Genomic DNA, 18106 nt, shown 5'->3' with positions numbered 1-18106 from the left:
GTGTCTTCATCTCAGTGTGAAAAAAATTGAACTACTTTTTCCTTAATCCACACAAAAACACGCAACCGATTGACAATGAAAAGATTGGAGAAGTTAGTTTTTTGTCATTATAATATGAGATTGAGGGAAAGAAATTTAAGAAGAAAGGCAGAAAATGAACTGATTGATTTAAATCATGTTTTTGATGAAGAAAACCCCTTGACTCCATGGATCAGGGAGATAGAGAACAGGGTATTAGATGACAGAGATAACCCATAGTTAGATGAAATATTGGGAGAGGCCACGACGAGGGCAGAGGCTGGTATGAGTCATTCAACAGCGAGAGATAATATACCTACTAGTACTAGTCATAATCCTGATGATACATATGGTGGTGAGATCATTCCATCTACATTTGTTGAGGAAAGTCAAGGAGACATAAGGAGTAAAAACAGAGAAACTGAGGATATATATACATATCAGCGACGTCGTCATGAGATGCATTTTGGTTCCTATGATTATGGTACATCGAGTATTTATTGTTTGGAGCCATCGCAAGATCCATATACTAGTTATTATCCTCAGTATCCTCAGTATTCTCAGGCACAAGATCCAAATGTTGATTATTATCCTCCTCAAACGCAAGTCACACGACAAAATCCATACAATATGACTAGTATGATGGAATCACTTTTTGGAGCATCAGATCCCAGACATCAATATTTACAAACTTATGGTGATTATGATGATGAAGACTATAGAAATTTACGAGAACCAACTCGATATTCAACAAAGTTTTAAATTTTGAGTAAGTTAATACATTTTTTTAAGTTTTTAGACTTCATATGTGAGTAATTTTTGTTTTCTTATTTTTTGTCATTTTTTTAAATTTTTCTGCATTTTTAAATAATATTTAGAATATTATATAATTAAAAAATAGATCCGATACGAACGGCCGATACGTATCGTTTTTCTGGACGGCCGATACCGATCCCGATCCCGATACTAGGAACCTTAGTATTTTATGCTGTGAGAGGGCTTTCTGCAATTTCAGAAAGTATGAACTTTTATTTGATCTGTTGTTCACTATATTTTCAACAATTTTATAATTAGTAGTAGTTTAAAATTTAGATACCTCAAATTCAAGGTTCTAAGTGGTAATGTTGATATGTTTTGAAGTTAAAATTGGCAAATGAATAAAACAGCATATAAAGGAGTGCTTATTTTAGAAGATTTAGGGCTCTCCGGTAATTAGGCTATTGATAAAGAATTCAGATCATAAGTTAATTGAACCAGAGCAGGTCACCTCAGTTGAATAGGAGGCGGTTGCAATTAAAAAAGGGGCTCAACTAGTCCAATTTCATAGGTCTGTTGGGATTAAAAAAATCATAAATAATCATGCCTACATGGATGATACTTGCCACTTTATCTTTCACCTGTTGAGACACCTGCCCCCTCTTCTAAAGTGGTCTCTTCATCTTCTGTGTATCTTACACCCTCTACAGACTTGATTGCAGGAATTTTCTGCAGTAAGGGCACATGGCAGCCTTCAAATGGCTTCATAACAATGCAGCAACTAAACTGAAAAATTGGCAGCCAATCATTGGCTGATGGCAATTGCAGTAAATTCCAAACAGTAGAGATCGTTGATGAAATGATGGTCTGTTTTCATGTAAAATGGAGTTTCTTTGTCTTCAATTATTCCACAGAAGCCAATAACCTACTCTAAAGAGGACTGCTCTCTGGCACTGCTCCATGCTACTCGTCAAACCAAATCTTCCTCTCCTCCAACAATGGTTGTGGCAGATGGGAAAGCAAGCAGCCTCATAACTTGTATCAAACAAATCCATGCCATTGAAAGTGTCATGGACGGAAGTGGAATAATTATGTTCCAGTACTACAAATCTGGTTGCCTATGCAGCAGAACTTCCTACTCAAAGAAATTCAGAGCTCCGGACCTTCTCAAATCACTTTTTTCTATCCATCATAACCAACAAACATTATAGTAATAGCATTTTAAAGAAGTAATCAGTATCGGTCACCAGAAAAGACAAGCACATATCAGCCATTTGGGTTTCAGATTATTCTTTAATTACATAAAATTCTAAAAGACATGTTTTAAGAATATCTTAAAAACTCAAAAAAGGATTACTGGCATAAACCAGATAATAAGAAAGAAAAACAAGGAGGTGGTCAGAAAAACCACAAAATGAAACAAGGAGAGATGGAACACAATAGAGATGGCCTGACAACACCTTTGCAACATAGATAGCCGAAAAAGTACAATGCTTGAAAGGAGGCGCAAAGTGGAGAGAACAGAGGGGAAAAAAGAGAAAGTGAGAACAAGTCACAGGAACACTCGGGAGATCAATTATTGATGCCTTGAGTTGGATTTGGGTAGGATCAAAAGTTGGATCCAACCGGCAACTTGCCCTTACAAGAAAAAACATTTGTTTCTGTTGTACCGGCCAATGTATTAATTATTGCATCAGTTGTTTAGGACAATTTTTTTTAATTAATTAAGATTACAAAAATCCTAAAAAAATAGAAACAATGGCAGAAAAATAAGAATATATATTCACATAAACTAAAAAGTCACAAAAGGAAATAGATAGTCGGAAGCCAGCTCTGTTTGACAATCACAGCAGCAACAAAAAAGAAAAAAGAAAGGACAGCGAGGAGAGGTAAAAAGAAACATGAAGTTGCTATAATAGCTTTGCATTAGTCATGTCAGCTGTCATAATCTGCCATGGCAGACACCATATTCCAATCCTTGTTTTCCACTGCCACAAATAATGTGGCAGTTGGAAGGTGAATCTGCCATGGTAGCTGCCATGAAAGATTTTTTTTTTTTAAATAAAAAAAAATAAGTATGAATAACAAATAATGAAATCTTTAAGCAAAGATGATTCGCAACCACTAGTATCAAAACATTATCACTTCCAACATCCCTTAAGGATAGGAATATACTAGTAATATATGAGCTACACAGGAATGGTCTTATTACATATATACCATTTCATAACGGGTTATATTGTGTTGCATGACTCACACTGGATCCCAAATGGGTTTCAATGCACGTTGCTTGTGCTTAGGCTATTCGATCCAATCTGAACAGCACATCTTCTGCCTCATGCCCAACAAATTGTATCCACCAATCTATCTCCTCTTATATCTATCTTCTCCCTCCCTCTTCTACCTACTCTCCATCCCACTGCTTGCCTCAGTCTACTCCTATGTCTTTGTTCACCACATCTCTCTCTTTCCTATCTTCTTCTTTGTATTGGAGGCATTTCTTACTGACATGAGCTGTGCTACCTGACCTAGACAGATGCAGGCAGCACTCAAAATCCATGCTATAAACTATGTAAACTTTCCAAATGACTCCAAAACTGACAGATTTATACCTGCTGTTATTCAAATGTATTTAAGGGCGACAATGGAGGATCTGAATTGTGTGGTGAGTATTTTACGAATCTTTTTACGGACTGGCTTTTAATATCAAGCTATAATGTGTATCAGGAAATGCAGAGCCATCATGGTGGATTAAACTAACGTAAACGTTAGAACAAACAATGGTCATAAAAGAAAAGCAACAAGTTCCATATATTTTCGAATAGTCAAACTCAAGAACAGACATGATGGCGGTTTCTTCCTCGTCGTCTCATCCTTCATCCTCCCAGCCTTTGGACCAAGATCCTAGGGCTTTGAATCTGGTTAAGAATAGGGGTAAGGTGATTTAGGGGGTTGATTTGGATGATTTTGGGAAGGGATGAGGCAGGAAGTTCAAGATCAGGATCTCACCATTCTTTCATGATTCTGGTAGAGCAGGATAAATGGATCTAGGTCAGAGAATTAAAATTACTACCTCCTCATTTCCAGGTGTGGATGAGATTTTGGGGTGTAGAAGGAAAGGATTCAGTACTGAAAGGGAGTGAGAGTAAAGTTTTTTCTCAAAGCTCTGGCAAGGGGGAAAGGGGAAGAGGATATGAAAGGTAGATCTAACCCTAATCCCAGTGAGAAGGAAGAAAAGAAAGTTAAAGGGAGATGAAGAAAAGTTGATGGTAGCATGCTTTTAGCAACCATATTCCAGATAATACTCAGAAGATAAAGATCTGTTGCACCAAATTGATGAAATATTGCAAGATACATGTAGAAAAAGTTCTAAGTTGTTATTACGGCATCTCATGGACTAAAACCTCTTAAAGGATGTGCAACATCCCATTCTGTTCAATGTCACCAAAAAGATGGCGTTAAGTCCATGAACTGGTCCTCATTACATACAGTATAGGGCAAATTCCAAAGTATTCAAGTCATATGTAGAAAGATAGCAAAACGGTTTGGTACAACTACATATAGAAAGCAAGCTATTGTCACAAAAACGAGAATAATATTACCTCGTATACTTGCAATCAGGACAGACACTGCCAATAAAATGTTGGCAGATGTATTGGTACAACTTCCAAGCGTCGTTTCCCAACATATCTTCTGATGCGGATTTCACAGGAGTAATAGGAGGATGGTCCCCAGCATCTGATCCATGCCTTGGTTTATGGAACCCATCAGCTAGTAGTGCTCTGACATCACTACCCCATACAGGATTATTAAGTTGTGCTCCAAGTGCACTTTTGAAATCAAATGATGGAGGGTATGCCGTGCTCTCTGTACGTGGATAACTGGTTATACAAAAAAATTCAAATGGGTTAGAATGTTCAATGGATTATGATAATATAACAAATGAAGCAACCCATTTAGACAGTTGTAGGATTACGTTAAAATACTGTAACAACAAACATGCATATGACAAATTGACAAGCAATCAACAAATCATGGATAAAGATACAATTCCATATAGATATGGTGATTGGCAGATTCTAAAGAAAGAGGATAGGATACACCTCGGATTTGGAATAAATAAATTAATTAGAAGTATATAAATTTGTATCCTAATGGCATCTAATATATGTAGGGAAAAATAAATATCATACCATGCAATACAAGCAACCCATGCCACAGAAGTTCATTCCCTCCCATCTTATCACCTATTAATTGATTATATACTTGCAAGAGGGGCATTACTATCTGGATTCAAATTGTAGCACTCATTCTGTGATAATATACATTAAAATAAAACACTTAAAAAGAATGCATTCATATATTGACTAATAATCTCATAGATCTAACACAGAGTTTTGATTGCAGGTAAACCATACAAGAGGGTTCTGGTTATACCTTCTACATAATTATGATATGTTTGACTAGAAAAGTTCCCGAGGGGACCTCACTTTGTGAGACCTTGAACACACATGTAAAGTGATTTAGTAATATTAGTGAAGATCAAGTAATTGATAGCTTGACCCAAATAGAGCATGATGACTTAAGCTTTACACTAAATGTATCCTACATAATCTTTAATTGGTTATTTGTGGTACAGTATATATATCTGAAATGCCAGAAGAATACATGTGATTATGGTGTTCTCTTTTTAAAATTGAATGGGATTAACAGTTGGTGATGGAATAGAAGAAATGTAATGCAGAAAGTGCACAATCAGAGTTGGATGAAACCTGGTAAGCTGAAGGAAAACATGTTGAGAAACAAAAGTTATCACAACCTATGATCAGCATAATTGAAGGCCTTCTACCAAAGTAGATTGTTTGCACCCTCCAAATAGTTCTACCGATATTTATGGAAGTAACTTTCTTTATAGATGTCAGAATCTGATTCTGTTTGGACTAGCATAATGATTGGTGTTTCATATATTAAGGAGTCATTGGTTTTGCCCAAAAATATTCAATTCTGGAATATTCGTATTTTTCTAAATTAGGCTAGTTTTAGAATACCCAATAAATATTTGAGTAGGACCTGAGGCAAGGCAGTTAAGATCAGGCTTTCAGAATTAAGATACTTCTTACTTTTTTACCTCTTTTTCTTTAATTCCTATGATCTGATACTCAACAAATTTGAGACTACAGTCTTGACAATTCTCTGCATCAAAACCAATATAAGTTACTGCACAAAGGACTCAATTTCATCAGCTTCATTCGTATGAGGGAGCCAAGCATCTAGAGATATATTCAGTGACAATGTTTTCTGAAGCGCTTCAGATGACTCAGATCGGAGATCAGCCAAATCAGCCATGTCGGCCGATCCGTTTTGGCAATACAGATCAGGATTGGCCAAAACTTCAATCCATGGTTGTAACTATTTTACAATCTCAACAGTTAACACAAGTACTACAAATAGTTCTACAACGAAAGTCAAGCATAGATAAAAATCTCTCTAGTGTAATATTCTATGCTGAGCTACTCACTCTGAGTATGTCTGTCATTTTGACAAATTTCAAGGACTTAAGATAATGGTGGCTTAGTTATTTCAAGATCTAAGAGTTCAAACTCTCTTATAACAAATAATAAATATCTTTGTGAAGATAGGAAAAGAGTTAGTTGATATCTGCAGTATAGTATTATGGAAGACCTGATAAATCCCTGAGTATATAGCCGCTCTGCCAACTGCATGGCCATTTGAGGTCCAAAGCCTAGCGCACTTGATGCAACCTAGGAAAAAATAGAAGAAGGATGAGACAAAAGCTTTGAATTTCACAGTTGATTTGATGGATAAATAAATCACTTAACTGCAAGGTATTCAGCTAAAAAGGAATCTGCTTTCTTGTACGCTGACAATGGAGTGGTGCACTTTTTGTAAGGGAAGGATAGTACTTTAATTTCAATTCAAATGTGATGACATGTAAATCAGACATCATTAACTACTGATAATCTAATTGGTACTAAAATCATCATCTTAATTGCATGGATTCCAGTTTTAGCCAATCCCGGCTTTGGCTGGGGTATCAGCCTGATCCATTTCGAGTCGGATCGAACCCAGGTCCCTCCCACTCTCCCAACCTCTCTCTCTCTCTCTCTCTCTCTCTCTCATCTTTGTCACCACTTCCACGATTACACCATAGGTAATCAAGTAGATCTTCGGCAACCTCGACTTCTGGCGATGTTCTCCGACCAAGACAAGATGACCAAGACAATGTATTTGATACATTTCTTCTATCTCTTTCCCTCTCTCTCCCCTATCAGGAAATTTGCTACAGCAACAGGAAAAGCAAGAGAGGGAAAGAGAGAAAAAAGAGGAAGAGAGAGAGAAAGGGGGAGGAAGAGAGAGGGAAGAAGAGAAGGGGAAGTGAACGGAGAGAAGAAATGGAGAAAATAATTAAAAAAAATTAGAAATATTCTTTCCGTAGTAAATAATTTGAGAGAGAGGAAGAGAGATAGAGAGGGAAAGAGAAGGAATACAAAAGAAAAGAAATTAGAAAAAAATCTTGAGAGAGGGTTTTATTTTTTAAAATTTTACATTATTTTATATTTTATTTTGATTTAGGTTTAGTTTACTTATAGTGAAAATTGAAATAGCTCCAATAGAAAAGTCACATCATACCGACATTGGTTAGCAATATTACAATACTATTTAGCAAGATAAAAATTGTATCAAATACAACTAGTGTGGAAAATAAATAAGGGGAGGTATTAGAGCATCTTCAACCGGGCTCCAAAACTCCAAATTTGGAGCCCGGTGGAGCTCCAACCAAGCTCTAAATGAGACTCCAAATTTGGAGCCATGAATAATGGGGCTCCAAATTTGGAGCCCCACCATGAAAATGGAGCCGGGCTCCATTTGTCATATCAACTTTTTGAAAATGCCAAAATTGCCCAATAAGTGTTATATTCAATAATTTTAATTCCATTTGTATCTTTTGTTAAATAATTTAGTTAATTAAGCTGAGTATATAATTAGTTTTACTAATCGATTTTTAACAAAAATAATACCATTGGAAAGGTCTCATCGAGACCTTTAAAATGAGTCTAATATTAAATTACTTTTGAGTTAATTTAAATTTAAATTTTTTTTATTTATAAAAATGAGTCTAATAAATTATGTATCCTAAAATATAATTACTCAAAATTATTCCCAATTTTTATCGGTGGCTACGGAACCGGAACCGGTGACTACGGAGATGACTTACCAGAATATTAAACATCTATTGCTTTTATTATGCTTGGTTAATTTCTGCTTATTTTAGGTAATGTAATTTTGATATTTTTAGTTAATAACATGTAATGCTTATTTCGATGTTTATTTCGTGTAATGTAATTTCGATGTGTTTAATTAAAAAATTAGTAATTTAAAATTACTTCTAAAACTATTGAATATTAATCTTATTTTAAAGATCTCGATGAGAGTTTTCTAACCATATATTTTTTAATAAAAAATAATAATGCTAAGATGATCTATTAAGCAATTTAAAATAACTAATATAATAATATATATTATATTATTATTATAATATATATGGAGCCCGGTGCATTGGAGTGCACCAGGCTCTTGCTCCATTTTTGGCTCCATATTTGGAGCCCAAAGCATTGGAGATGCTCTTAGCCGTTTGAAAGAACATTTGGCTGGAAAATAAGAAAATATAATGACTTGCACTTAAGTAGCTATGAAAATTAAAAAACAGATGTTGATTCATCTAATAGGCAAAAAAAAAATAATAAGCAAACTACACAACAAAAAAAGTCAATTATTCATGAAGGATTGATACATAATCCTATACACATTGATGATAATAGCAGTGAGGAAAATGGGCAGAACTACAAGGAGAGACAAATGAGAAGCTAAAAAAGAGCACAAATATGCATAAAGGTAAAAAATAGCAGTTGTAACTTTCAAAGATTTAAATTATTTCACATACAGGGAGAAAGTGAATATGGGGGCATCAATTTTACTTGTAAACTTTACAACAGAGTCTAAAAATATTAAACCAATAGATATATATATCTTCAAATAAAAAATGGTTGTACATAAACTATATCTAAGCAAGGTTCCTAGTATCGGGATCGGTATTGACTGTCTGAAAAAACGATACGTATCGACTGTATCAATAGTATAGGCCGCTCGTATCAAATCGGACTAAACTATTTTTTAGTTACGTAAAATTCTAAATATTATTTAAAAATGCAGAAAAATTTCTAGAAATTTAGAAAAAATGAAAGGAAAATAAGAAAATAAAAATTACTTACATATGAAGCCTAACAACTAAAAAAATTATAAACTTACTTAAAATTCAAAATTTTGATGAATATCGAGCTCCCTCTCTCTCTCCCACTCAAAATTCAAAAGTTACTCAAAATTTACTTACATAGACAAGGTTCATATTTTCTCTTTACTTCTTCCCCCTCTCTCTCTCCCTTCCTGCCTCTCTCTCTTAGGCTCTCAGCAACTGATGCTGCTAGTTCACTGCAGCAACAACAGTAAAGGTCATCGGATCTACTATATGTAGGAAGAAAAAGAGAGGGAATGAGAAAATAAAAACTAAAAAAAATAATAAAAAAACTCATCTGAGGTCATTGAATCTTCATCGGAGAATGTCACTAGAGATCTGCTCGGTCACCGATGGAAAAAATGAGAAAGAAGAAAAAAGAGAGAGAAAAAGAGAGAAAGAAGGAAAATAGAGAAAATAGAGAAAGAGAGGTAGGTAGGGGGATGGGGTCTGGGTTAGATCCCACTCGTTCTCGCCAGTTTCGGGAGGGATCGGCCGAAATGGCAGATACCCCAACCAAAACCAACCAACGCGTTGATCCCAATCTATTTCGGCAGATCCCACTTGGGATCAGTCGAAACTGGGAACTTTGATTGTAAGAACTTGAAAAGTAAAATTGCTCACATGCACTGCACGTGCGACCCCCTTCTTTCCTCGCCTATTACACGACAAGGAGGTGGCTGCGAGTTTCTCGGCCAACTCACTTGATTGTAAGAACTTGAAAAGTAAAATTGCTCACATGCACTGCACGTGCGACCCCCTTCTTTACTTGCCTATTACACGACAAGGAGGTGGCTGCGAATTTCTCGGCCAACTCGTAGGTTTCCAAATTAGATTCAAAACCTACCATATAAATCAAAAATCCTAACCCTATTCTTTTCTTCCATACAATGCTATCTCTCTCTCTCTCTCTTTTCTATCCTTCTAGCCGAATTAGAGCGTTGAAGCACTGCCAAAGCAATCAAAGAACATAACTCGACTCGCCAATAAGTGCTCTCCCACCACATGTAATTAATTAAAGTTTAATAGGTTATATCATAAATACCTAAAATTTTTGGTGTTGCGGCTTCGTCAATAAATCGAGCCGATTGATGGTTTCGAGTCACTGTCACTCATGCATCGATTGTTCAAGGCGTTGGCCTGGTGTCGTGGGTGCATTTCTTTTGAGCCCTCCTAGCTTAATTTGTTGTAAAAACTAATTCAATTGCTGCTGACCATAGAATAGGGCTATCGATTGTCTTCAGCGGCTTCTCAATCCACCTTGTGTGGTAGGTGTGGTTGTGAGGGTGGCAAGAAACTTACATTGCGACTGGTGGACCATCGACGACAGTGATTGCTAATGGTCTATCCCTCTCTTTCACTCTCCCTCTCTCTTTCTCTCTCATTGATCTCCTTGATCAAGAAGATAAGGTCAGGCTCGAGCTCAACGCAAGCCAATCTAATTCAATTTCAAGTTTGAGTCTGGATCTCTCATCCAAAAGACCCCACCTAAAATTAATATGTCATGGGTGCAACCCGGCTAACCCACAGCCGGGTCCACAAATATTAGTGGGTTTGGGCCTTAAGCCCAAACCATTTATTGGGTTTTGGTGGCCACGAGCTAACCCACAACCCAGCCCGTTGGTTATTGGGTTTGGGCGTTGGGCTGTGAACCAACTAAAGCTTAGCCCAACCATTTGAGCTTAATCTAGCCCATTTGAATAATCTAATTAATTTTAAATTTTAGAAATCATAATATTGGTTAAATTAAAATTATGTTATTTATTTATTATTAAAGATGCTGATTTTAGCATATGAACTAGAGATTTCAATCGCGTCACTTAGACTTAGGTGAATAGGTTCACTCACATTTTTATCTGTTGTGTATTTCATACCTTTTACATAATCACGTATTTTTCTATATATTAATTCAATATTATATTTCTGTGTACAAATTAATTATTATATTTCTATGCAAAATATATTACTTATTGTTTTGCTATACTTTGTGCAAATAATAATGTTTATGATCATGAATATTAGTGGAAAAACATAGATGATATTTGGTATGACTTAAAGAATAGTTTCGGTATCGATCGCTTGTGACTTTATGTGGTAACTCAAATCTACCTGGATGTCCATGAGAGTATTATTTTAGATCACTAAAATGACTTTCTTAGATGACTTTGGCAAGATTAGGAGCCAATCCCGAATTAAATCGAAAGACTTCTTAAGTTGACTCTAATCTCGCTAAACGGTTAGTAAAAGAGACGATATGCTTTTATTATATAGTGACACCTCCTAGTGATCCTTAGAGAAAGAGATACGATGCTTTTATAATATAGTAAGATCAATTGGTGATTCTAACCATATCAGCTAATGAGAAAAAGATCCGAGCTCATCTCGAGATAATTTCTAGTTGATATGAATCCATAGAGCATTGACTCAATTGAGACATATAGCATAATTAATATGAAGAAAAATTTAGTTTCTTGATACCAAGCATGTTATAATATATGACTTTCATTGTTATTATTTATGTTATATTATTATTGTTGATATAAGCATGCTTAGTGAAATTGTCGATGAATATCGTTGGACTTGGATTTATCTAAAGTTATGTCTACGAATTTTATATTTATCTAGACTTTTGAGTGGATTTCACATACTGAGTTGTATTATTGGCTTATGGGATCCATCTTCTAATATTTTACATACTGATCAACATGGCTATTGAGCGAGTATTGGGATCCTTACCTCCAATTAGGATTTTAATATTTTATCCCTTAGTTGTATTAGACATTATATTCTAAACCATCTATTATTTTAGTTCATTAGAGATACATTAAAGATGATATTTAGTTACTTTATTTATTGTTGGATTATATTTATTAGAATTGATATTCATTATTAAATTCTTATTATTCTGGACTTAAAAAAGTATTAGTTAAGGCTTTGTGTATCTCAAGTGTATTGAAGTACATGGCCAATCATAATTCTAAAATCAAATCTTAACACTACTATCAAGACGGCTCTCAAAGAATAAAAATACAAAGAAGCACATTAGTAGGCTATCTCTAAATTTTTCTTTTACAATCATATTCCTTTCAATGTAGTTGATAGTCCTCATTATGATACTATAATAGATGTTATACAATCAGTAAGGTTTGATATTCCGCCTTCTAATTCAAATAATATAGCTACAAAATATCTAGAATCAGAGGTATATGAGCTTCAGACTTATATTGAAACATTTAAATAGTATTAAAATGAATTAGTTGTACACTGATGTGTAAGAGTAGATTACATAAAATATAAAAAATATAATTAATTTCTTAATATACTCGGGCATGAGAATAATATTTTTGAAGTCTGTGGATACTACTGTTTATTTCAAAAGTGCAAATTATATTTATTAGTTGATGGATGAGGCAGTAGAAAAAATAGGTAAAAATAGAATAGTCCAAGTGGTTACTGATAATGTAATCAATTATAAGTTTACCGGAAAATTATTTATGATGAAGAGATATCATTTATATTGGATGTCATATGCTGCACACTGGTCTTATATTAGAGGATATTACCAAAGAGCATGAATTGACATGATCATTCACAAATGTTAGAATTTGACAAATTTTATATACCACCATATTTAGGTTCTTAATTTACTTAGACAGATAACTGGTGGAGGGTGATCATCAGAACCAGTCTCACTAGATTTGCTACTCATTTTTTTAGTATTGAAGAACATCATACCAAAGATGATATTATGCGAATATTTACATCACATGAGTGGTCTATAAAAATTAAGAATATGAAATATAAATATAAAACTTTAAGTAAAATTTTGAAAAATATAGTTCTTAAAAATGCATTTTGGTATAGTATTGTAATTGCCATCAAAGATATGAGCTTCTTGGCAAACTATTACAACTTATAAATAGTGACGACAAGTCTGAGATAAATTATTTATATAAGGCAACAAACATAGCAAAAAAATTAATAAGAAAATATGGGCAAAAGTTATAAGAAGTGGAGGATGATTGATAACAAATGAAACGGACAACTACATCAAGATAAACATGCTGCTAGTAGGAATGTTTTTAATTTACTAATTATTTTTATTTATAAATATTTAAAATTTTAAATGCTTACAAATTTTAATTTTAAATTTCTATAGAATATTTTTTTTAATCCAAAATTTCAATTCTCTACAAATGTCTATAATAATGCTAAAGTCTTGTTAAGAGTTGATAACGTAATCAACAGGCTAAAGCCCAACATTCATAAACAAATCATTTGTGATAGAAAAGTGAGTTACGATTCAATTAAATAATTTTATTATTATTTGTTTCAAAATTTAACTTTGAACATAATCAATTTCTTATAAAATGTATACAATAATATATTTCAAATGGCAAGAAATTGAAGGCTAAGCAATTCAGTTTTGCTAAAATTGCTATAGTTGTATCTCTAAAACTCTAGTTAGATAGTGGTCTATTTATAAATGGAAAGAGACACCAAATTTGATATCAATAATAAAAAAAATTAAGTCAAAATGTGTACTCAACACAACGTGAAAAAAATTTGACTACTTTCTCCTTAATACACACCAAAACACGCATCCAATTGACAATGGAAAGATTAAAAAAATTAATTTTCTGACATTATAATATGAGATTGAGAGAAATTTAAGAAGGTAGAAAATGAATAGTTGATTAATTTAAATCATATTTCTTATTAAGAAGACCCCTCAACTCCATAGATTAGAGAAGTAAATGATAGATTATTAGATGATAGGAATAATTCATGGTTAGATAAGGTACTGGGAGAGACCACAACAAGAGCAGAAGCTAGTATGAGTCATTCAGCAATAAGAAATAGTACATATCAATACTAGTGATAACCCTAATGATCCTAATGATACACTTATTAGTGAGATCGTCCTTTCTACATTTACTAAGAAAAGTCAAGAAGGTATGAGAATTGAAAACAGAAAAACTGAAGATGTGCATCAAGTATTTATTGTTTAGAGTCGTCATGAAATCTATATGCTAGTTATTATGTTTCTCAGACACAACAAAATCTATATGATATAACTAGTAATGATACAATCACTTTTTAGAGCATCAAAACATAGGCATCATTATTTATAAATTTATGTTAATTATGATGATGAAGACTATAAAAATTTATGAGTCAACTCGATACTTATCAAAGTTTTGACTTTTAAGTAAGTTAATATATTAATTAAGTTTTTCGGCTTTATATGTGAGTAATTTTTATTTTCTTATTCATTTTTCTAAAAATTTTAAAAAAATTCTTTATTTTTAGGTAATATTTAGAATTTTACGTAATTAAAAAATAGTCTAGTCCGATACAAGCGGTCGATACATACTATTTCCCCAGGCGGTTGATCTCGATCTCGATATTGAGTCTTGAAACCTTTAAAAAGCTTACTTATTATTTTGGTCTCTATTTTTTGTCCTAAACCTTTCATTTTCAATCCGATCCCTTCCCTACTCCTGTAGGCATCAAACTGGTATCATATTTATGCTCCTACATCAACTTGTATAGACCTAGTTGTCTTGCTAGAGTTTGGTATTAGAACAATATATTAGTAACTCAACCTTCTAAATCAATCTTGAAGTCTCTCAATCCAAAAGAATTTGGACTTGGTATAGCTAAAAAAAATTCACATATTCTAGGATTTCTCATGTAAACTCATACCTGTTCTGTTAAGAATTTATTCTTTAAATCATATTCAGTTGCTATTTCTTGATGATAAATTAACCAGAGGCCAGGTGATGAATCAGTTAATGCTCCATTGAGGAAGTGTGTTCCGAATTGCACATGGGAACCTCTCTTGCTATCAAACCCAATAAAATAAGCTATCATCAAAGGAGATAGAGAAAATAAACTCTTTAAATGCCACATTCAAGATAGTATCCATTCAGTTTAATTAGATATCACAGACCATAAAAGAAGAATGTGTTAAGAAAAGAATAACAAATGTAACAACTAAGAAGATATAACTGTGCAAAACGAAGGTAATCCATCATTATATGGAAAGGAATCAAACCCAAGTAACAAATTTTAAATAGTGTAGTTTAGGTAAAGAATAATGTTGCTAGTGATACCTTAAGCATGTTAACTGTATTAAGGCCATAAGGGCGGCTCTTGCACTCTTCTTTAGTTGATATATCTGTTACTTTTAAAGTTCCATCAGCAACAACCATTTTTTGGAACATTGTGGCAACCTGCAATTTGGCAGAAAGAGAAAACTTGGCAAAACATATAAAGATAAACTATAAATGGGATATGAAAGGCACCAACAGGACAGAATCTTACATCAATATCGAAGACTTTATTGCGGTCCCATTCCAGCTGTATTTCATAGCCATCTTTAATAAAATAAGGATTCAATGACCAGAATTTTTCAGGTTTAAATGTGGTAATTTGCAAGTAGCGTTGCACACAAAATCCAAGAGTAGGTGTTTGACATGGACCATAGCTGAACATCGAATAGAGTATATGTTAAGACCTCAAATATGGAATGTTAACATCACAGGACAGCATCTTGGTTAAGAACTTAAATAGGTTAAGTCTAAAATATAACCTGAGACATATGATGGATAAAGGCTTAAAACCAAAGGCTATCTTTCAGAAAGGAGCTCAAGAAAAAGATAAGGAGATGTGGAAGGAAAATATAGCTAAAGCCTTAAAACCAAAGACTAACTTTTAGAAAGGAGAACTTCAAGAAAAAGAAAAGGAGATTTGGAAGGAAAATATAGCTAAGAAGCGTACAACACTTAACTAACAAGGATTTAATAACAGATAACAAAAAAGAGAAGAAAAAAAGAGTCCTCCCAGTAAATAAGCTTCAGTAACAACAAACTAGGATCTCAATAATTTCACCAAAATTATGATTATAAAAAGAGGAATCGAAGTGCAAGTCATATAAAATAATGACAATTAACAGTTATCAGTAAAGAGGTAGGGAGTATCTCATATGATTTAGGTATTCCAATTTCTTTTCACAGAAATGAAAAAATGAGTCTTGAAATTACTTGGTCTCCCCAAATAAGAGAAAATAACAAAATAAAGTAACAATTCAAAAGGTATGCTTTCTCTAGGTGGTATTAGAAAGGTGAACTTGTCTGGGTGGTCTTCTAAAGGATAGGATATCATCTCCTTGCTTTTTGGACTGAAACAAACTATTTCCAAACAACCATAACACTGAGGGTCTGAGCAACTAAGAAATACCCTACCAGACAGCTAAACCAATTTTGCTTCAATCAAACTCTGAAACTCGTCAGCAAACCCACATAGGAGAAGTCTCTTTAGGTTAAGACAAATTAATAAAAAAGATTCAAATTTCATTGTAGGTCCCTACAATCTCATGATTAAAGAAATATAACAAAATGGAAAAAGAGAATTTCAACCAGCAATTTAGACTTCGACTTCAGAAAACACTAATCATTCAATTTGCATTTAATCGAACAGAGAACATAAGAAAGAAGGTGTTTAACAGGATAATAACAAACAAAGAAAACATTGGACAAGTTTATAACACTGTAACCTACTAAAGTAGAGCATAGAGATTCAAAATTGGTATCTTTTCAAACGAGGTGCTAGAAAGACTATTAGGTAACTGAAGACGAAAAATGGCATAAACATTGCCAGAGCAGAGGGATATGAGAACTCACGAAATAACCCTGGAATCAAGGTTCCCATACTTTCCTTGAAAATAGCGGGTCTGAAAACGAGTAAATGCTACTCCTACCTTCAGGTCAATCTCTTGACGTGCATCTACAGATAATGATTCATCTTTGTTGGGCATAACAAGGTTGTCCATGGCACTGAATATATCCTTCTCAGTAACAGATGAAAATCTGGCACGGTAAATTCTTCTCCCAGACTCAGCCTCATGAATTCCAGTACATTCAATAACTGGAAAATAGAGTTGCTTAGTTTCAACTTTCTGTTCATCTTACCAAAAAGATTCCCAAGATCTAAAGGACCAAAGTATTTTGTTGCTTAAATATTAGAGAAGAGAATAGGTAAAATTAATGCTAGGTTTGATATTTTTGCTATTCAAGATTGCCTAAGAACAGATTAACCTTGATGAGCATTTCAATATTTTTACTATTTTACTATTTTTCATGTTCAGTTTCATCAGCAGACCCATCGAAACTATATAAGTTCATCCTAGACGAATGTTCTAATGGCCTACCTATGTTGTGAAATGTTATTTTAAAAAGAATGAACATCAATCTATTTGAGTAAACCTTTTCCAATCTTGTATCTATGAAAAATATATGCTCAAAAGAAACCAAAAATACTTTCCATCATACTGAAAGGTAAGCACTGATATTTCAATCAGTCTACAATATATTTTTGAAAACACCTCACTGATTAATCGAAAAGTAAAAAAATTTCAGGACACTCAAAGTGAACTTTTCAAGAAGAGATGAATACCATGTTGGGATATAGCAATTTTAGCTAGATACATAGTTAGTAGTCTTTACTCTTTACAGCCTAATCCACGGGAAAGATAAAAATAATTCGATTTATGGAACCTTATTAGTCTAATTTCACTTCAGTATTATCAAATAAAATTAGTCATAAACGTATGCAGGTTTGTCATCATTCTGGGAAGATACTATGAAATGTACCTTCATAGCATATATTTTCACCTTCACGATCACAATCCAACCATAGTACCAAGTAGGCACATCCTCGAGCTTCTTGAGATAGATGTCTATGGATATGAGCCTTTCACATATAAGCTTGTCAGCATTTCATCTCAAATTAAGTGCAATGAATATTAAGCAGAATAATCTATTGGGTGCAAATGACACCTAAAAGTTGAGAAGCATATGCAATCATGTTATCAACAATGTTCACTTAACATGCCAAATCGCTCAAATAAACATAGACTTTTAATATTTACTAATAAATAACCATAAAATAATGTTTCCCATGATAATTGAGAGGGGAGACTACAAGTTAGCCATCAGGTTATATGTCAGTTGACAT

At 33.6% G+C, this 18106-nt stretch overlaps 1 protein-coding gene across 2 annotated transcripts in view; it reads right to left on the bottom strand.

The window, feature by feature from the left end:
* Window positions 1-18106, bottom strand: part of LOC140768848 (DNA topoisomerase 3-beta) — a 52083-nt gene that overhangs the window by 17617 nt on the left and 16360 nt on the right. For both annotated transcript variants that reach the window (XM_073109284.1, XM_073109285.1), the window contains 6 exons: window positions 17743-17842; window positions 16774-17017; window positions 15416-15578; window positions 15205-15324; window positions 6457-6536; window positions 4377-4655 (listed from right to left, as the gene is read on the bottom strand). In XM_073109284.1, the coding sequence (XP_072965385.1) occupies window positions 4377-4655; window positions 6457-6536; window positions 15205-15324; window positions 15416-15578; window positions 16774-17017; window positions 17743-17842 (986 nt within the window). The remainder of the gene's footprint in view (window positions 1-4376; window positions 4656-6456; window positions 6537-15204; window positions 15325-15415; window positions 15579-16773; window positions 17018-17742; window positions 17843-18106) is intronic.

Source organism: Typha angustifolia, chromosome 10 (assembly GCF_048772165.1).
Source record: "Typha angustifolia cultivar Huaian chromosome 10, ASM4877216v1, whole genome shotgun sequence".
Lineage (NCBI taxonomy): Eukaryota > Viridiplantae > Streptophyta > Magnoliopsida > Poales > Typhaceae > Typha > Typha angustifolia.
The sequence above is the reverse complement of the archived record's forward strand: the minus strand, read 5'-3'. Positions and strand labels throughout refer to the sequence as shown.